This window comes from Scyliorhinus canicula, chromosome 10 (genome assembly GCF_902713615.1).
Source record: "Scyliorhinus canicula chromosome 10, sScyCan1.1, whole genome shotgun sequence".
Lineage (NCBI taxonomy): Eukaryota > Metazoa > Chordata > Chondrichthyes > Carcharhiniformes > Scyliorhinidae > Scyliorhinus > Scyliorhinus canicula.
This window is the reverse complement of record NC_052155.1, coordinates 78,840,317-78,857,436: the sequence shown is the minus strand read 5'-3', so window position 1 is coordinate 78,857,436 and position 17,120 is coordinate 78,840,317. Positions and strand designations below refer to the sequence as shown.

General features: G+C 44.5%; 1 protein-coding gene across 1 annotated transcript in view; it reads right to left on the bottom strand.

Annotated features, from left to right (window-relative positions):
- trappc9 (trafficking protein particle complex 9) overlaps positions 1-17,120 on the bottom strand; it is a 1,005,291-nt gene that overhangs the window by 796,640 nt on the left and 191,531 nt on the right. The window contains 1 exon segment of the mRNA XM_038809220.1: positions 13,294-13,457. Within this exon segment, the coding sequence (XP_038665148.1) occupies positions 13,294-13,457 (164 nt within the window).

Sequence of the window (17,120 nt, the reverse complement as noted above, 5' to 3'; positions counted from 1 at the left end):
TTGTCACGAGTAGGCTTCAATGAAGTTACTGTGAAAAGCCCCTAGTCGCCACATTCCAGCGCCTGTCTGGGGAGGCTGGTACGGGAATCAAACCATGCTGCTGGCCTGCCTTGGTCTGCTTTAAAAGCCAGCGATTTAGCCCAGTGAGCTAAACCATTGTGGTAATTCCACCCAGTGGCCAATAGAAGTCCTGTCATGGTGTTTTAAACCCTTTAGCCAGCAGCTACATGGCAAGGTTTCCAATTAATTACAAAAAGAACAAAGAAAAGTACAGCACAGGAACAGGCCCTTCGGCCCTCCAAGCCTACGCCGACCATGCTGCCCATCTAAACTAAAATCTTCTACACTTCCGGGGTCCATATCCCTCCATTCCCATCCTATTCATGTATTTGTCAAAATGCCCATTAAATGTCACTATTGGCACTGCTTCCACCACCTCCTCCGGCAGCAAGTTCCAGGCACCCACTACTCTGTGTAAAAATCTTACCTCATACATCTCCTCTAAACCTTGCCCCTTAAACCTATGCCCCCTAGTAATTGACCCCTCTACCCTGGGAAAAAGTCTCTGACTATCCACTCTGTCTATGCCCCTCATAATTTTGTGGACTTCTATCAGGTCGCCCCTCAACCTCCGTCGTTCCAGTGAGAACAAATCAAGTTTATTCAACCTATCCTCATAGCTAATGCCCGCCATACCAGGCAACATCCTGGTAAATCTCTCCTGCACTCTCCACATCCTTCTGGTAGTGTGGCGACCAGAATTGAACACTGTGTGGCCTAACTAAGGTTCTATACAGCTGCAACATGATTTGCCAATGCCCCGGCGAATGAAGGCAAGCATGCCCTATGCCTTCTTGACTACCTTCTCCACCTGTGTTGCCCCTTTCAGTGACCTATGGACCTGGACACTAAGATCTCTCTGACTGTCAATACTCTTGAGGGTTCTACCATTCCCTGTGTATTCCCTACCTGTATTAGACCTTCTAAAATGTATCACCTCACATTTGTCCGGATTAAACTCCATCTGCCATCTCGCCGCCCAAGTCGCCAAACAATCTAATTAAATTGAGTGCAATTACAATATAATGTTCCCACAAAGGTAGTTTCCATTGCAAATGTTGACAAATTGTATGTGTTTATGTATGTATGTGTGTATGTGTGTATGTATGTATGTATGTATGTATGTATGTATGTATGTATGTATGTATGTATGTATGTGTGTGTCTGTGTCTGTGTGTGTGTGTATGTATGTATGTAATATATACACAAATAGATCTGACGATGGCTGCAGCTTGTCCAGCCATCGTCAATGCCCCATTATGTGGTGCGATACAAGCAGCTTCACAATAGCATTTACAGATACTTGGTGCTTGTTCATATGGTATATGTATTCACAGCAATCGGTGTTCACACACCAAGATTACATATCATTGCATTTATTTCTAGATAGAGTTGAAGTGTAGGAATCATGATATTCTTGCTTTATGGTACGACTGAAATGATTTTCTCTAAAACATTGTTAAGACTATTGTTCAGAGTTCAGTAAATTTGCTTGAATGCTCTAACTGTTGCATGTTTATTTCAGTTGCCAGAAAAAGCAAGCTATCAGCAGACATCTGCATCCCTAGTCTATTTTATTGTTTCTCAGAACTATTGCTTCTGGGATGACCTGAAGCTGCTGTTATCCATGGAGATTCTGAAGATGCACAGTTGCCAAGGACGCCCAAATGGAACTCAACATTTTGACTTTGATATATAATCGCTATTTTCTAATGGATACTTGTTCTATATCCTGGAATTCTTTTTCCAGCACAATCATGAGAGCACCATCACAAGGATTAAACAGTTCAAAGAGATCAACCATATCCAGTTCCTTCCTCTTTGGGCAACTATGGATGAAATAAATGTGGTTTTGCTCATGTTGCCCTATTCAGAAGAAGAAAAAATTACCCGGATCAATGTGATACACAATAAGCTTTTGGAGTGAAACTTTTCCTGCTGAATATTTGCTGCCAAGTGGAAACCATCATCTCAAAATTTCTCAAGGCATATAACAAATCCCAGAATCACTTATTAATAAAGATAGAATATATTCAGGGATTGAATATAGTACCCCTAGCTCTCGAGAGACAGGGTCAAGAATATGCTCAATAGTTGTTACTTGATCTTTGTTGTGCTGCCACTGTCATTCATACTAATTATGGTATGTGAATTACTTTTGGGTTATGTTTGAAACATGATAAAGTGCGATACGCAGAGATGTTTCTTTGTATAATGAATTGTAACTGTTCACATTAAAAATGAGCGTTGCTTCTTCAATTAAGGACACGGCTTATCCAAGATAAAACAAACTGTGAGATTTAGCTCGCTGAGAATAAAAAGTGTACAATCAGATGACCTTCATGAGGATTTTCACATATTAAATAACACAAGCAACACAGAACTATATGAAAAGCGGAATACAGCAGGGATACTAAATTCAGGTTCTGATGACAGGTCCTTGACCATTTCTGCTTCCACGCATACTGCCTGACCTGTTCAGTGTTTCCAGCATTTGCAATTTTCTTTTTCACAGAACTAGTTTCTGACTTCCGATGATGACGACGTGCTGAGCAGTCGTACGTTAGGTGGCTCTCCTCCCGTGGATCCGAAAAACAGGCATGTTTCAATGAAACGTGGCAAAAAGACGCAGCACAACTCCACCTCCACGTGCGCAAGGCTCAGCCTGACGCAACTAAAAGTGGTACACAGAGCCCATTTAACAAGAACCGGAGGTGGAGGATAGATGTGAATGGTGCCAAGGAAGCCCAGCCAACCACGCCCACATGTTCTGGTCTTGCCCCAGACTTGCAGGGTACTGGACAGCCTTCTTCAAGGCAATGTCCAAAGTGGTGGGGATGAGGGTGGAGCCATGCCCAAAAGTGGCAGTCTTCAGGGTTTCAGATCAGCCAGATCTATTCACAGGAAGGAAGACGGACGCCCTTGCCTTTGCCTCCCTGATTGCCCGCTGTAGAATCCTGTTCGGCTGGCGGTCAGCAGCACCACCCAAAGCTGCAGGCTGGCTGTCCGACCTCTCGGCATCTCTCCAAATGAGAAAATCAAATTCGCCATCGGAGGGTCAGACAGCGGCTTCACAGAACATGGGAGCCATTCACACAATTGTTCCAGGACCTGTTTGTGGCCAACGAACAAGCAGAAGAATAGCCAGGTAGCCAAGAATCAGGGGAAAGTAGCCAAAGCATGAGAGGGAGAGATAGACCGGGAGAGGAGGGGGACAGCGAAACCTGGAGCGGTACTGGAGCGGTTCAGGCTTGGAACAGGGTTCATCTCGTGGGTGAAGCTCCTATACAACACTCCCATGGTGAGCGTACGAACAAACAACACCAACTCCAGTAATTCCAGCTGCACAAGGGCACCAGGCAGTGATGCCCGCTGTCCCCACTGCTGTTCGCTCTAGCGATCGAACCATTAGTGATCGCTCTCGGAACAACAAAAAACTGGAGGGGGATGCAAAGGAGAGGCAGAGAGCACAGAGTCTCGCTCTATGCAGATGACCTGCTTCTCTACATTGCAGACCCACAAAGCAGCATGGAAGGAATCATCCCGGTCCTGAAAGAGTTTTGTGCCTACTCGGCTACAAACTAAGCATGAGCAAAAGCGAGATCTTCCCGGTACACCCACAAGGAGTAGGGGCAGCACTGGTGGCACTGCTGCGTTCAAACAAGCCCGACATAAATTCCGCTACCTGGGGTTCCAAATCGCTCATGACTGGAAGGGGATCCACAAATGGAACCTGACCAGTCTGACAGAGAAAGTCAAAAAAACCTGCACAGATGGAACACACTCCCACTCTCACTCTCACTCGCGGGGAGAGCGCAGACGATCAAAATGAATGTGCTGCCCAGATACCTCTTCGTACTTAGATCTAACATGCTCTATATCCCCAAGGCCTTTTTCAAATCACTAGACAAATTAATCATGGCGTTCGAATGGGAAAGGGGGAATGACTGCTGGGATCACAAAGAAGGTTTTACAAAAAACAAAGTCCAGGGGAGTGCTAGCCCTCCTAAACCTGCAATTCTGCACAGGGCAGCGACAACCGAATGAGTAAGGGGATGGATCAAGGAGCCAGATGCCGAGTGGGTGCACGCAGAGGAGGTCTCCTGCAAGGACCTCTCCCCAGGCCCTCGCCACGGCAGCACTCCCATCCCCATCCAAAAAACACTCCAGCAACCAAGTGGTAGTGTAGCCACCTGGGGTGGCCACTTCCCGATTCCAAAATGGAGACCCACAAAGAATACAGGGAAAATTGGCCAGGCACAGAAAACAAGCAGGTGCAAGGTTTCCTGTGTATTAAGGCTTGCAGAACCCAGACAGAACCGAAACCAGTAGCCATCTACATATTAATGAGCAATCCCCAGAAACAATTAGAAATATTGAAGCAATCGGGACCAAACCAGACTCCCCGGCGCCAGCGGGAGCCAGGACATAGGAAGGCCAACAGACATATAGGAACCGCCCAGTGATCAGGGAACAGCTCCAGTATTGGAGAAATCGATTGAAACGATTGGGATGTGGTCCAATTAATTGGGACCTGGTCCGGGGTCCGCCCAAAAGGGCACGAAACACCTGGGGACTATAAAATAGAGTCCCCAAGTTCAGCTCGTCCTTCTTGGCAGGTTCTCTTAGCAGCTCGAAAGAACTCTTTTTTTTTTTTAAATTTAGATTACCCAATTATTTTTTCCAATTAAGGGGCAATTTAGTGTGGCCAATCCACCTACTCTGCACATTTTTGGGTTGTGGGGGCGAAACCCACGCAGACACGGGGAGAATGTGCAAACTCCACACAGACAGTGACCCAGGGCCGGGATTCGAACCTGGGACCTCAGCGCCGTGAGGCGGTTGTGCTAACCACTAGGCCACCATGCTGCCCTTGCTCGAAAGAACTCTTGACCGTAACTCTCAACAAGGAGAGACCTGCCTAGCAGCTGCACCAACCAAGTAAGTCTCCAGTCAATGCACGCTATGAGATAGGCGCTCCTAGCTACTATTCCATACCAGCTTGAAACCTGCAGCCTCAGAACCGAACAAAGGCCATTGTTCCTCTGACCTGGTGGGCCATTCCGAAAGCTAAGTATAGGCCTTTAGTGTTAGTGATAGTCTAGTAAGTAGAGTTTTATGCATGAGTAGTGATTGACTGTGTGTATAATCAATGTGTTTTGTTTTGAAACTTACTAACTGGTGTATTTAGTTATTGATCAGCACTTGGCCTTGGACCTCGTGGTGGTATCAGAAAGATACCTGGCGACTCTAGAGCAAAGGTTATTAAAACAGAGCAATTAAGTAAAAGCACAATTAGCAACAGTGGTAGCCACCCTCCAGACCTGGAACTAACTACGACAGCATTTCGGCCTGACCAAAAAGTCAGACAAACCCCTTTCTGCAACAACCATAGGTTCGCCCCAGCGCTCACTGACACCACCTTTGAAAAGTGAAGACAGGACGGGAGGACACGGACAGTCAGGGACCTATACATCAACGGCAGGATCGCAACAATGGACGAACTGACAGAGATTTCAGCTAGCTAGGGAGAACGAACCAAGGTACCTGCAACTTTAAAACTTCTTATGGAAGGAGACAAGGACGTACCCACGACTGCCACGACACACACTACTGGAGGAGTTACTTGACACAAACATCCTAGGTAAAGGAACCTGTAGCGACATGTATGAACGACTGGTAGAGAGGACTGACACCGTACTGGACACAATGAGAAAGAAAAAGGCCTGGGATTGAAATAGGGTGGGGACTCTGGAGTGAAGCACTGCATCGGGTCAACTCCACCACCACATGTGCAAGGCTCAACCGGACACAACTAAAGGTGGTACATCGAGCCCACTTAACAAGAAACCGTATGAGTAGGTTCTTCCCAAAGGTGGAGGATAGATGTGAACGGCGCCAAGGAGGCCCGGCCAACCACGCCCACCTGTTCTGGTCGTGCCCCAGACTTGTTGGGTACTAGACAGCCTTCTCTGAGGCAATGTCCAAAGTGGTGGGGATGAGGGTGGAGCCATGCCCGAAAGTGGAGGTCTTCGGGGTATCAGACCAGCCAGACCTATTCATAGGGAGGAGGGCGGACGCCCTTGTCTTTGCCTCCCTGACTGCCCGCCGTAGAATCCTGTTCGGCTGGCGGTCAACAGCACCACCCAAAGCTGCAGACTGGCTGTCTGACCTATCAGAATCTCTCCAAATGGAGAAAATCAAATTCGCCATCCAAAGATCGAATGACAGCTTCCAGCGAATGTGGGAGCCATTCACCCATCTGTTCCGGGAACTGTTTGTAGCCAACAAACGAGTAGAAGAACAATCAAGTAGTCAAGAACCAGGGGAAAGTAGCCAAGGCATGAGAAGGAGGGAAAGATCCGGGGAGGGGGTGGGGGGGAGGAGAGAGAGCGGCAGTGCAGGGGGAGAGAAAACTCAAGCGAAAAGAAAGATGAACTGCAGGGAAGGAGAGGTGGGAGCAGAGAAGAAGGAAAGGGAGGAGGCACAGAACAATAGAGGGGAACAAGGAGGTGGGGGAAGACGAGGGAACACAAACTGGAAGGAGAGCACAGGAAACGACAACAACCACGGCAAACACAGTAACAGAGAGTAAGAAAGTACAGGAGGAAGAAATGAAGAACGGGCGAAGCAAAGGCGAACGCGCTACAACGGGAGCGAAGGCAGACAGGGAGAAGCAAGCAACAGCATCGGGGCACCACCCAGGCGCCCCCCCAGATCCATTTTTTGTATTGCCGGGGGTGTGTTCAATCTCTTTGTACAGGACAAGAAAAAGAGATGGATAAAAATGTAAGAATGCACAAGACGGGCATACAGATGTACTGTAATTGTCTCCCCATACCTTGATGTGTATATACCCCCCCCACTACATGTTTTTCTTGCTAATCATGAGATTTTGCTAACTATATAGCGTTGTTGTTTTTAGTCTTGTGTATAATATCTTCTCAGTTTTTTTCTTTCTCTTTTGTGCACATCTGTAAATATACTGTGTTCGAAAACCCAGTAAAAAACACTTATAAAAAAAGAACTAGTTTCTGGCATACACATCAAGTCAGAAATATTTCTCTCAGTTTATCAAACCATCGCTCTACCTGAATTCTTCCACTGCTGCTACATTCTGAGACTGCTTATCCAACACTCAATACTGGGTGAGCAAAAAATGCTTCCAAATATTGGGAAGACATTAGTCATTGTTTCCAGTCCCCATGACAAACTTAATTCCCTAGCTACTGGTTCCATCCCTCTCCGAGCAATAGTCTGAGATTAATTCAGTGTGTTCACAACTCAGTATTTTGATCCTCAGAGGAGCTTCCGACCTCACAACCATGCCATGGCTATTATCACATATTTCCACCTTCTTATCAAGACTTCACATGTTTCAACTCGTTTGTTTCTAAAACCCTTATTTGTGTCTTTGTTACCTCTGAATTCAGCTATTCCAACACACCCTTACATGGCAGTATGGTGGCACAGTAGTTAGCACTGGTGCCTCACAGCGTCAGGGACCCAGGTTCAATTCTGGTCTTGGGTGACTGTCTGTGTGAAGTCTGCATTAGTTTCCTCAGGTGCTCCGATTTCCTCCCACGGTCCAAAGATGTGCAGGTTTGGTGGATTGCCCATGCTCCATTGTCCCTTTGTGTTGAAAGTTTTGCAGGTTAACTGTGGTTACAGGGATAGGGTGGGGTGCTCTTTAAGGGCTGGTCCGTACTCGATGGGCTGAGTGACCTCCTTCTGCACTGTAGGGGTTCTATGGTAAATGTTCTCTCGCATTCTACCCTCTGTAAACTCGAGATCATCCAAACTTCTGTTGCCTTTATCTTAACTTGCAGCAAGTCACATGCACCTAACACAGTGCTCACTGCTCTATCGCGGCTCCTCGTCAAGCAACATCTTTGATTCGCATCCCAGTTTTCAAATTCCAACACGCCCCTCCCCATCTCTGCAATCAACTCCAATTCTGGCTAACTTACAATCCTTATTATAATTGATTCACTACTGGTGCCCCGAGTTTTGGTTGCCTAGGTCCCAAGCTCTGGAATTCCCTCTCTACACTTCTCTACTTTTCTACCTAGCTTTCCTCCTTTATGACACTTCTTACAATCTTCCAGTTCAAACAAACTTTTGTTCAACTCAACATCTCAGGTGGCTTGATGTCATATTTTGTTTTACAATGCTCCTGTGAAGCAACTTGGGAGTTTAATCATGTTAAAAAGCCTTAAATAAATAAAAGGTGTTGTCATCATGATCAAAACTCAACTATATACTCCAGACAATAGGCCTGTGTGAACATACCTCTGGCTAGCTTGCCCTAAATATTTGGAAAAACTCTTTTAACATAATCGTCTTCAAGAAAAGGACCCTTGGACATACCGGTAAGTATACAGAACAGCTCAAAATATAAAGGGATTATTTCAAGTCGGTGTAACTTTTCTAGTCGGGCTACAAAATCTATGGTTGTCATTCATATTTCTTCACCCATTCATCCACAAAAATTATTTAGCCAAAAGTGATTTTAGTAAGTTTTGGGTGGAAATCTGACTGAACGGAAATATTTTCAGACAGCCCAATGTAATTTGACCACGCATAATTAAATAAGTGATTTAATGCAGATCACCCTGCTCTCTTGTACAAATCACAAGACGATGGATCATTTGTGAGAACATCTCAGAGATTCAAGAAAATCTAGCATCTTTGTGCAAACAAATTTCTTTGACTTCTGCCAGTCTTAAGAATTTTTTTTTTTTTAAAAAAAGGAAATTACAGACCACTCAGCTCAACATCAGTCATAGGAAAAATAATGGAATTGCTACTAAAGGAGAGAACAGAACAACATCGTGAAATGAACAATAGAATGCTGAATAGACAGTATGAATTTTAAAAGGGAAAACCTTGCTTGACCTACTTTATTGAATTTGTTTGTAAAGTTAACGGGGGGAGTAGACAATGGTAATGAAATACATGTAATTGATCAGATTTAAAGGGCAGCTCCAAGGACATCAAGGTTTTCGTCAATTCTGGTAAACATCTGAAGAGGGAGATAGGATGGCTTAAGGGGGAGCGCTTTATACAATATATCGGAATTATTTTTAAAGATCTAGTCATATGTTTTGACCATCTTCATCGGTTACCGAAAGAAGCAAAACCTTCTGTTGGGTTGAAAGTCACACAAGCTGCTAGCTGTGAAGAAGCATTCAAGGGCACAAACTGATCGTTAGTTATCAGGAAGGAACACCACAGGTGTAAACCTCCCAAGGACTGCAATAACATTGTGGAATCATTAACCATTTGCTCTGGTGCCAAATTGTCTGGAGATAACAGAAGGAAGGTGACAATCACATTGTCTATTGAAACATCCACAGAACATAGAACATTACAGCGCAGTACAGGCCCTTCGGCCCTCGATGTTGCGCCGTCCTGTGAAACCCCTCTAAAGTCCCTCTACACTATTCCCTTATCGTCCATATGCCTATCCAATTACCATTTGAATGCGTTTAATGTTGGCGAGTCCACTACTGTTGCAGGCAGGGCATTCCACGCCCTTACTACTCTCTGAGTAAAGAACCTACCTCTGACATCTGTCCTATATCTATCTCCCCTCAATTTAAAGCTATGTCCCCTCGTACTGGACATCACCATCTGAGGAAAAAGGCTCTCACTGTCCACCCTATCTAATCCTCTGATCATCTTGTATGCCTCAATTAAGTTACCTCTTAACCTTCTTCTCTCCAACGAAAACAGCCTCAAGTCCTTCAGCCTCTCCTCACAAGATCTTCCCTCCATACCAGGCAACATCCTTGTAAATCTCCTCTGTACCCTTTCCAATGCTTCCACATCCTTCCTTTAGTGTGGCGACCAGAACTGCAGGCAATACTCCAAATGCGGCCGCACCAGAGTTTTGTACAACTGCAACATGACCTCATGGCTCAGAAACTCAATTACTCTACCAATAAAAGCTAACACACCGTATGCCTTCTTAACAACCCTCTCAACCTGGGTGGCAACTTTCAGGGATCTATGGACATGGACACCAAGATCTCTCTGCTCGTCCACACTATCAAGAATCTTGCCATTAGCCCAGTACTCTGTCTTCCTGTTATTCCTTCCAAAATGAATCACCTCACACTTTTCTGCATTAAACTCCATTTGCCACCTGTCAGCCCAGCTCTGCAGCTTATCTATGTCCCTCTGTAACTTGTAACATCCTTCTGCACTGTCTACAACTCCACCGATTTTAGTGTCATCTGCAAATTTACTCACCCATCCTTCTACGCCCTCCTCCAGGTCATTTATAAAAATGACAAACAGCAGCGGCCCCAAAACAAATCCTTGTGGTACACCACTAGTAACTGGACACCAGTCAGAACATTTCCCATCAACCACCACTTTGTCTTCCATCAGCTAGCCAATTTCTGATCCAAACTGCTAAATCACACTGAATCCCATGCCTCTGTATTTTCTGCAATAGCCTACCGTGGGGAACCTTATCAAATGCTTTACTGAAATCCATATACACCACATCAACTGATTTACGCTCATCCACCTGTTTGGTCACCTTCTCGAAGAACTCAATGAGGTTTGTGAGGCACGACCTACCTTCACAAAACCATGTTGACTATCTCTAATCAAATTATTCCTTTCCAGATGATTATACATCCTATCTCTTATAAACCTTTCCAAGACTTTTCCCACAACAGAAGTAAGGCTCACTGGTCTATAGTTACCGGGGTTATCTCTACTCCCCTTCTTGAACAAGGGGACAACATTTGCTATCCTCCAGTCTTCTGGCACTTGAGAGAAGTCATTAAACAGCAGGGGCATCAGACAAGAGAGGTTGATTGATATGCATACAGCAGATAATTGCAGCCGGTATGAAATTATGCTAGACAGCTTTTGCACTGATAGGATTATATAATGAAGTAGACTTGCACATGTTGCAATTGGTCAATCGTACTAATTTATTCTGCACGATGTGAACATAATAAATAGTCGTGATTGGATACAGACAACCAATAACAAACGTAAACCTTTGATTGGCATATACTGATTTCTTATAACTGAATCCAAAGATACAACTATCTGTGTTGTCCTTGCATTGGGGCTCTCTTGTATGCCATGGGTTGGAGCTCTGGAGCCCTTGCTTTCGGAATTGTGGGCAACATGGTAACACAGTGGTTAGCACTGTTGTTTCACAGCTCCAGTGTCCCAGGTTTGATTCCTGGCTTGGGTCGCTGTCTGTGTGGAGTCTGAACTTTCTCCCTGTGTTGAGTCTGAACTTTCTCCCCATGTCTGCATAGGTTTTCTCCGAGTGCTCCGGTTTCCTCCCACAAGTCCCGGAAGACATGCTGTTAGGTGAAATGGACATTCTGAATTCTCCCTGTGTACCGAAACAGGTGCCGGAATGTGGCGACTCAGGACTTTTCAAAGTAACTTCATTACAATGTTAATGTAAGCCTACTTGTGACAATAAAGATTATTATTATTATAATAAAGGTCTTGTCTGAAACTCCAAGAATCTTCATCTGGATTCTCGTGAGACTGAAGTGCACTGCAGCTGAATAGCTGTATTTTCTCTCCCCAACATGGCTATTCCGTGAACGTCAAACAAGGTGGCTTCAACCTTTCTACTCTTGAGAGCAAAAAATCTGATTCATGCAAAACTCATACTGAACCAAATATTATTCATCATCATCAGTCACCAGATAGTACATACACCTATCATGCTGAATGATTCTGAGAACACCTTATACGCAAACATCAGAAAAACAGATCAAATAGAAGCAACGATGCATTGAAATGGGTGCAACACAGGAGGCAATTTTGTTCATCATGTCTGTGCTGACCATCTGCAAAAGCAACTTACCTAGTGCCACTCCCTTGCTTTTTCCCTGTAACCTTACAATTTCTTTATCCTTAGATAATATGTTAGTTACTTCCTCAATACAATGTGAAACTGAAAATTGCAGTTGGTGTGATTTACAGTGTACATTAAACATCTCATAAGAACACACGAGTTAGGAGCAGGAATAGGCAGTTCCATCCCCCGGGCCTGCTCCGCAATTCAATACAATCATGGCTGATCTCATCTCCACCTTCCTGCCCGCTCCCCACAACATTTCATCCTGCTACTAACCAAAAATCTATCTCCTCCTTAAATTTGTTTAGTGTTCCAGCGCCCACTGCACATTGGGGTAGATAATTCCACTGTTTCACAACCCTTTGAGTGAAGTAATTCCTCCTCATTTCTGTGTTAAATATGCCACCCCCAAGCCTAAAACTATGGCCCCTCGTTCTGGAATGTACAACAAGGGGAAACATCACTCTACATCCACCTTTTCAATGCGTTTTAGCATCTTATATATTTCCATTAGATCTCCTCTCATTCTTCTAAATTACAACAAGTGTAGGTCGAAACTGTTCAATCTTTCTTCAGCCTAAAGATGTGCAAGTCAGGAGGATTGGCAATGCTAAATTGCCCTTTAAGTGTCTGAAGACGTGGGGTTACGGAGATAGGGTGGGGGATTGGGCCTATGTCAGGTGCTCTTTTAGAGAGTCGGTGCAGATTCGATGGACGAAATGGCCTCCTTCTGCACTTTAGTGATTCGATAATAAGAAAAGGCCTTCACCCCTAGAATCAATCTCTTGAATTTTCTCTGAACTGCCTCTAATGCATTTACATCCTTCCTCAAGGTGACCAAAACTGTGTGCAGTACTCCAGATGCAGTCTTACCAATGTCCTATACAGTTGCAACAGCACTTCCCTACTTTTATACTCTATTCCATTAACAAGGAATGTCAAAATTCCATTTTCCTTCCTTATTGCCTCCTGTACCTGCATACTAGCTTTCTGCGATTAATGCACAAAGTTATCCAGATCCCTCTGCACCGAAGCTTTTTGAACTTTCTCTCCATCTAGATAAGAAATTGCTTTTATATTCCTCCGACCAAAATAGTTAACTTCAGACTTATCCACATAAATTCCATCTGCCAAATTTTGGCCCACTCACGTAACCTTATTTTTCTCAATGGAGCAATTACTTCCTCAATTATTTCAAAGGAGTTTAATTTCACTCAAAACTCCATTGCATCATTTTCTGTACCTGATAAAAGGGAAAACCTCTCTTAATAAAAATTTACAAATAAATCCCTGATAAGATTATTGCTATAATATCAAAACACATTACTATTTTAAAGCAAGAAACAGACATTTCCACTGAGCAATAGATCAATACTAACCTTTATTATTTATTGTCTTAGCAGAGATCTCTAAAGTTTCTAAAAGCTCGGTGCCAATGTTCTCTAGTTTGATTGTTAGCTGTTGCAATTCTCCATTGAAGAGGTGAACAGATGCACTACTCGAAACCTCATCACCCGATGATGGCAGAAGTGTGTGTGCAGACCTACAGTAAAATACATTATATTAATATTAAGTATTTTTTGCATAAATGTGACAAAAATATATTTTGACATGTATCGTGAGCTAGCCTAAAAGCAAAATGGCTCACTATCAAACAAAATAGCCAATAAATTCAAAATCAAAACCATATCTCTATCTCATCATCGAACACTTTTAAAAATGTGAATAAGTAAATTGTAATTATAGACAATAATTATTTCTAATTCAGCATACCTGAAATGAGTCCATTGATGTCACGAGATGCAATCACAAATATATCTGCACCTTATTTGAGGCACCATCTTGCTCAAGTAACACATTTTTTACTATTACAAAATGGGTAACTACTATTCAGTGCCAGTAAAACAAGGTGATGGTGCCACCAAATAACCATAATTAATTAACTTTGGCCAATAAAGCACTGGTTAGCACTGCTGCTTGACAGCACCAGGGATCCGGGTTCGATTCCCAGCTTGGGTCATTGTCTGTGCGGAGTCTGCACATTCTCCCCATGTCTGCGTGGATTTCCTCCAGGTACCAGGTTTCCTCCCACAAGTCCCAAAAGACCTGCTTGTTAGGTGAATTGGACACTCTTAATTCTCCCCCAGTGTACCCAAACAGGCGACATGGGGACTTTCACAGTAATTTCATTGCAGTGTTAATGTAAGCCTACTTGTGACACTAATAATGATTATTATTATTACAAAATCTTAGAAGTATGAGTAACATGACCCACTAACTCTGCTGTACTTAGCCGTAGATAGTTTGATAATTTAATCAGTAACGTCATGCTCCCTTGCAAAAATGAGCGCAATCACTTAACTATTTGGAGTTGATTTGTTCAGCACTATATCTTGTAATTTTGTGTAACACCATTCAAAATGTAGTAAAAGTTTTACTGCTTTAGCTGTAAAGAAAACAATTACTGCTGAAATGTTATTATTTTTTCCAGTCTCATTGTAAAGTATACAAACATGTCTGCTCGCATTAGAAGTTTTCCCGTCATGTCCTCTGGTCCAATTAATTATCAACAACAATTAACCAATCGACCCAATCAGTTGACTGACTGCATATTTTAGATAACAGCTCCTTCTATAGGTCTAATAGTTTATTACATGACAACATGCAAATAGCACCTTCGTATTAGAAAAATCTCAAAGCTGAAATTGAAAAATGTTGTATTCTCAGATTTGAGAATAAAAGAGATTTAAAAGTGAAAACTATCACACGAGAGGAAAGGGGGTATTCTCCCTGCACAGGATTGGATTGCTACTCAACTAGAATTAGAATATTAGAGAGGGTAAGGGAAATCTAAAGGGAAAGTTACCTTTGAAAGGATATTAATGCATGGAAATTATTTAAATAATCTGAAATACATTACATTTGTGGAGAAAGGATTTGTGCAAACCAATTGTCGAGAACAGAAAGTAAATTATGTAGTCAAATAGACACATAGTCTCAACCTGTAAGAAAAGAGATTAATAATTGTGCAAAAAGGTTAACAGATCCTAGTCATATCATTCATGAAAGGCGCACTATTTTTATAATCGCACAGATCTTCCATGGCCTTGCTCACAAAATGTCACGGGTAACAGTGTTTATAATTCCTATTCTCAGAATTATTCTGCAGGTGTGATGGAGCTGTGTTCAAAGTGGTCGGTTTCCTTAATGGTAACATATTTTGCAGTAAATTAGCAGAAATCAGAAGCAACTAAAAACTTATTTGTTGCTACCAGGTAACTTTATAGATTGCCAGGTACTTGCAAATTTGCAGGTCAATGTGAGTCTTCAAACCTTAAATTTAGAGTACACAATTAATTTTTTCCAATTAAGGGGCAATTTAGCGTGGTCAATCCACCTAGCCTGCACATCTTTGGGTTGTGGGGGCGAAACCCACGCAATGACGGGAAGAATGTGGAAACTCCACACGGTCAGTGACCCAGAGCCGGGATCGAACCTGGGACCGTGGCGCCGTGAGGGCTAACCCACTGTGCCACCGTGCTGCCATAACCTTACAATCTTCATGAAGTAACTTGCAATAGGCTTCAGGCTGAAATTGATGTCAGCAGAACATTAGAACCCATAGAAGCCCTACAGTGCAGAAGGAGGCCATTCGACCCATCGAGTCTGCACCAACCTTCAGAAAGAGCACCCTGGCTCGGTCCACTCCCTCACCCTATCCCTGTAACCCTGTGCATTAATAATAACTAATCCACCTAACCTGCACATCTTTGGACACAATGTGATAGAGTGCTGTTTTTGAAAAGTATGAAAAACACCCAATTTTTTAAAAGTATGAATAAAACATAGATCTGAGGCAAAACATTGGCAGTTGATCAATTTGTTAGTGTTTAATGTAATAGAAATAGAAAATAGGAGTAGGCCATTCGAGCTTGCTTCATCATTCATTACGATCATGGTTGATCACCCAACACAGTAACAAGTTCCCACTCCCCCTCCCCCCCCCCCCCCATATCCTTTGATCCCTTTAGCCCCAAGGGTCATATCTAACTCCAACATATATGAGACAATGCTTTGGTCTCAACTACTTTCTGTAGCAGCAAATTCCACTACTCTCTGGGTGATGCAATTTCTCATCTCAGTCCTAAACGTTTTACCCCATATCCCCAGACTGTGACCCTTGGTTCTGGACACACCACCATGAGGAACACCCTTCTGCTTCTACCGTGTCTAATCCTGTTCGAAGCTGGGCAAAAATAATTACTTTGCCACCTCACATGGTTCTTTCGCCCACGCTTTTCCAAACACAGGGTCATGATCCACGGATGCGTCGCGGGCAGGTGTCAGGAGGGTCACGCAAAGCAATCGGTCATGGCATTCCTGATCACAGGAAAAGATTACAGGATTCCAAGAATGCCGGGTGTCCCGCACATGCATGCCCCTCAGGCCCAGCGCCGGCCCTAGGGTTGCTGGCGCCCCGGGCAAGCTGAACTTCAGCGCCCTTGGGGGGGACGGGGCCGAGGCGGGGGGGGGGGGGCCGAGATGGGGGGGCGGGGCAGAGGCAGGGGGGCGGACGGAGGGAGGGGGAGGACGGAGGGAGGGGGAGGGAGGACGGAGGGAGGGGGAGGGAGGACGGAGGGAGGGGGGCGGACGGAGGGAGGGGGGGGCGGACGGAGGGGGGGGCGGAGGGGGGCGGACGGAGGGCGGCCACCGCGCATGCGCTGGTTGGCACCGGCCCAACTGCGCATGCGCGGGACCAGAGTCTCTGGCGGCCCCTTGCACATGGCGCCCCGGGCGACTGCCCGAGTTGCCGGTACCTTGGGCCGGCCCTGCTCAGGCTGATCTGGCAGTGACCAAGCCCGGGTAGCCCAGTGGGGCAGACCGCCTCCTCCTGTCTTCAAAGTGCTATCCCAGGACCAAATTTCCTTAGAAAAAAGATGGCATCTTCCTGCCAGAAGTGGCGGCAGAGAGATCACACGCTCGGCATGTACACTGACGTCATGTGTCCGTGCATTGGGTGCAAAATTATGGAGGAGAGATTCCTGTATTCGTAGATGTCAACAAGCAAGCAACAGGACTGTGTGAAGGATTGAAGAGGAGTCATTTTGTAATAAGCAACAGAGGGCCAAAGACAAAAACAGGCCAGGATCTCACAACTGAATCTGCTGGACAGTGCTTCCCGGTAGAGTCCAAAGCAGTGCTGGTG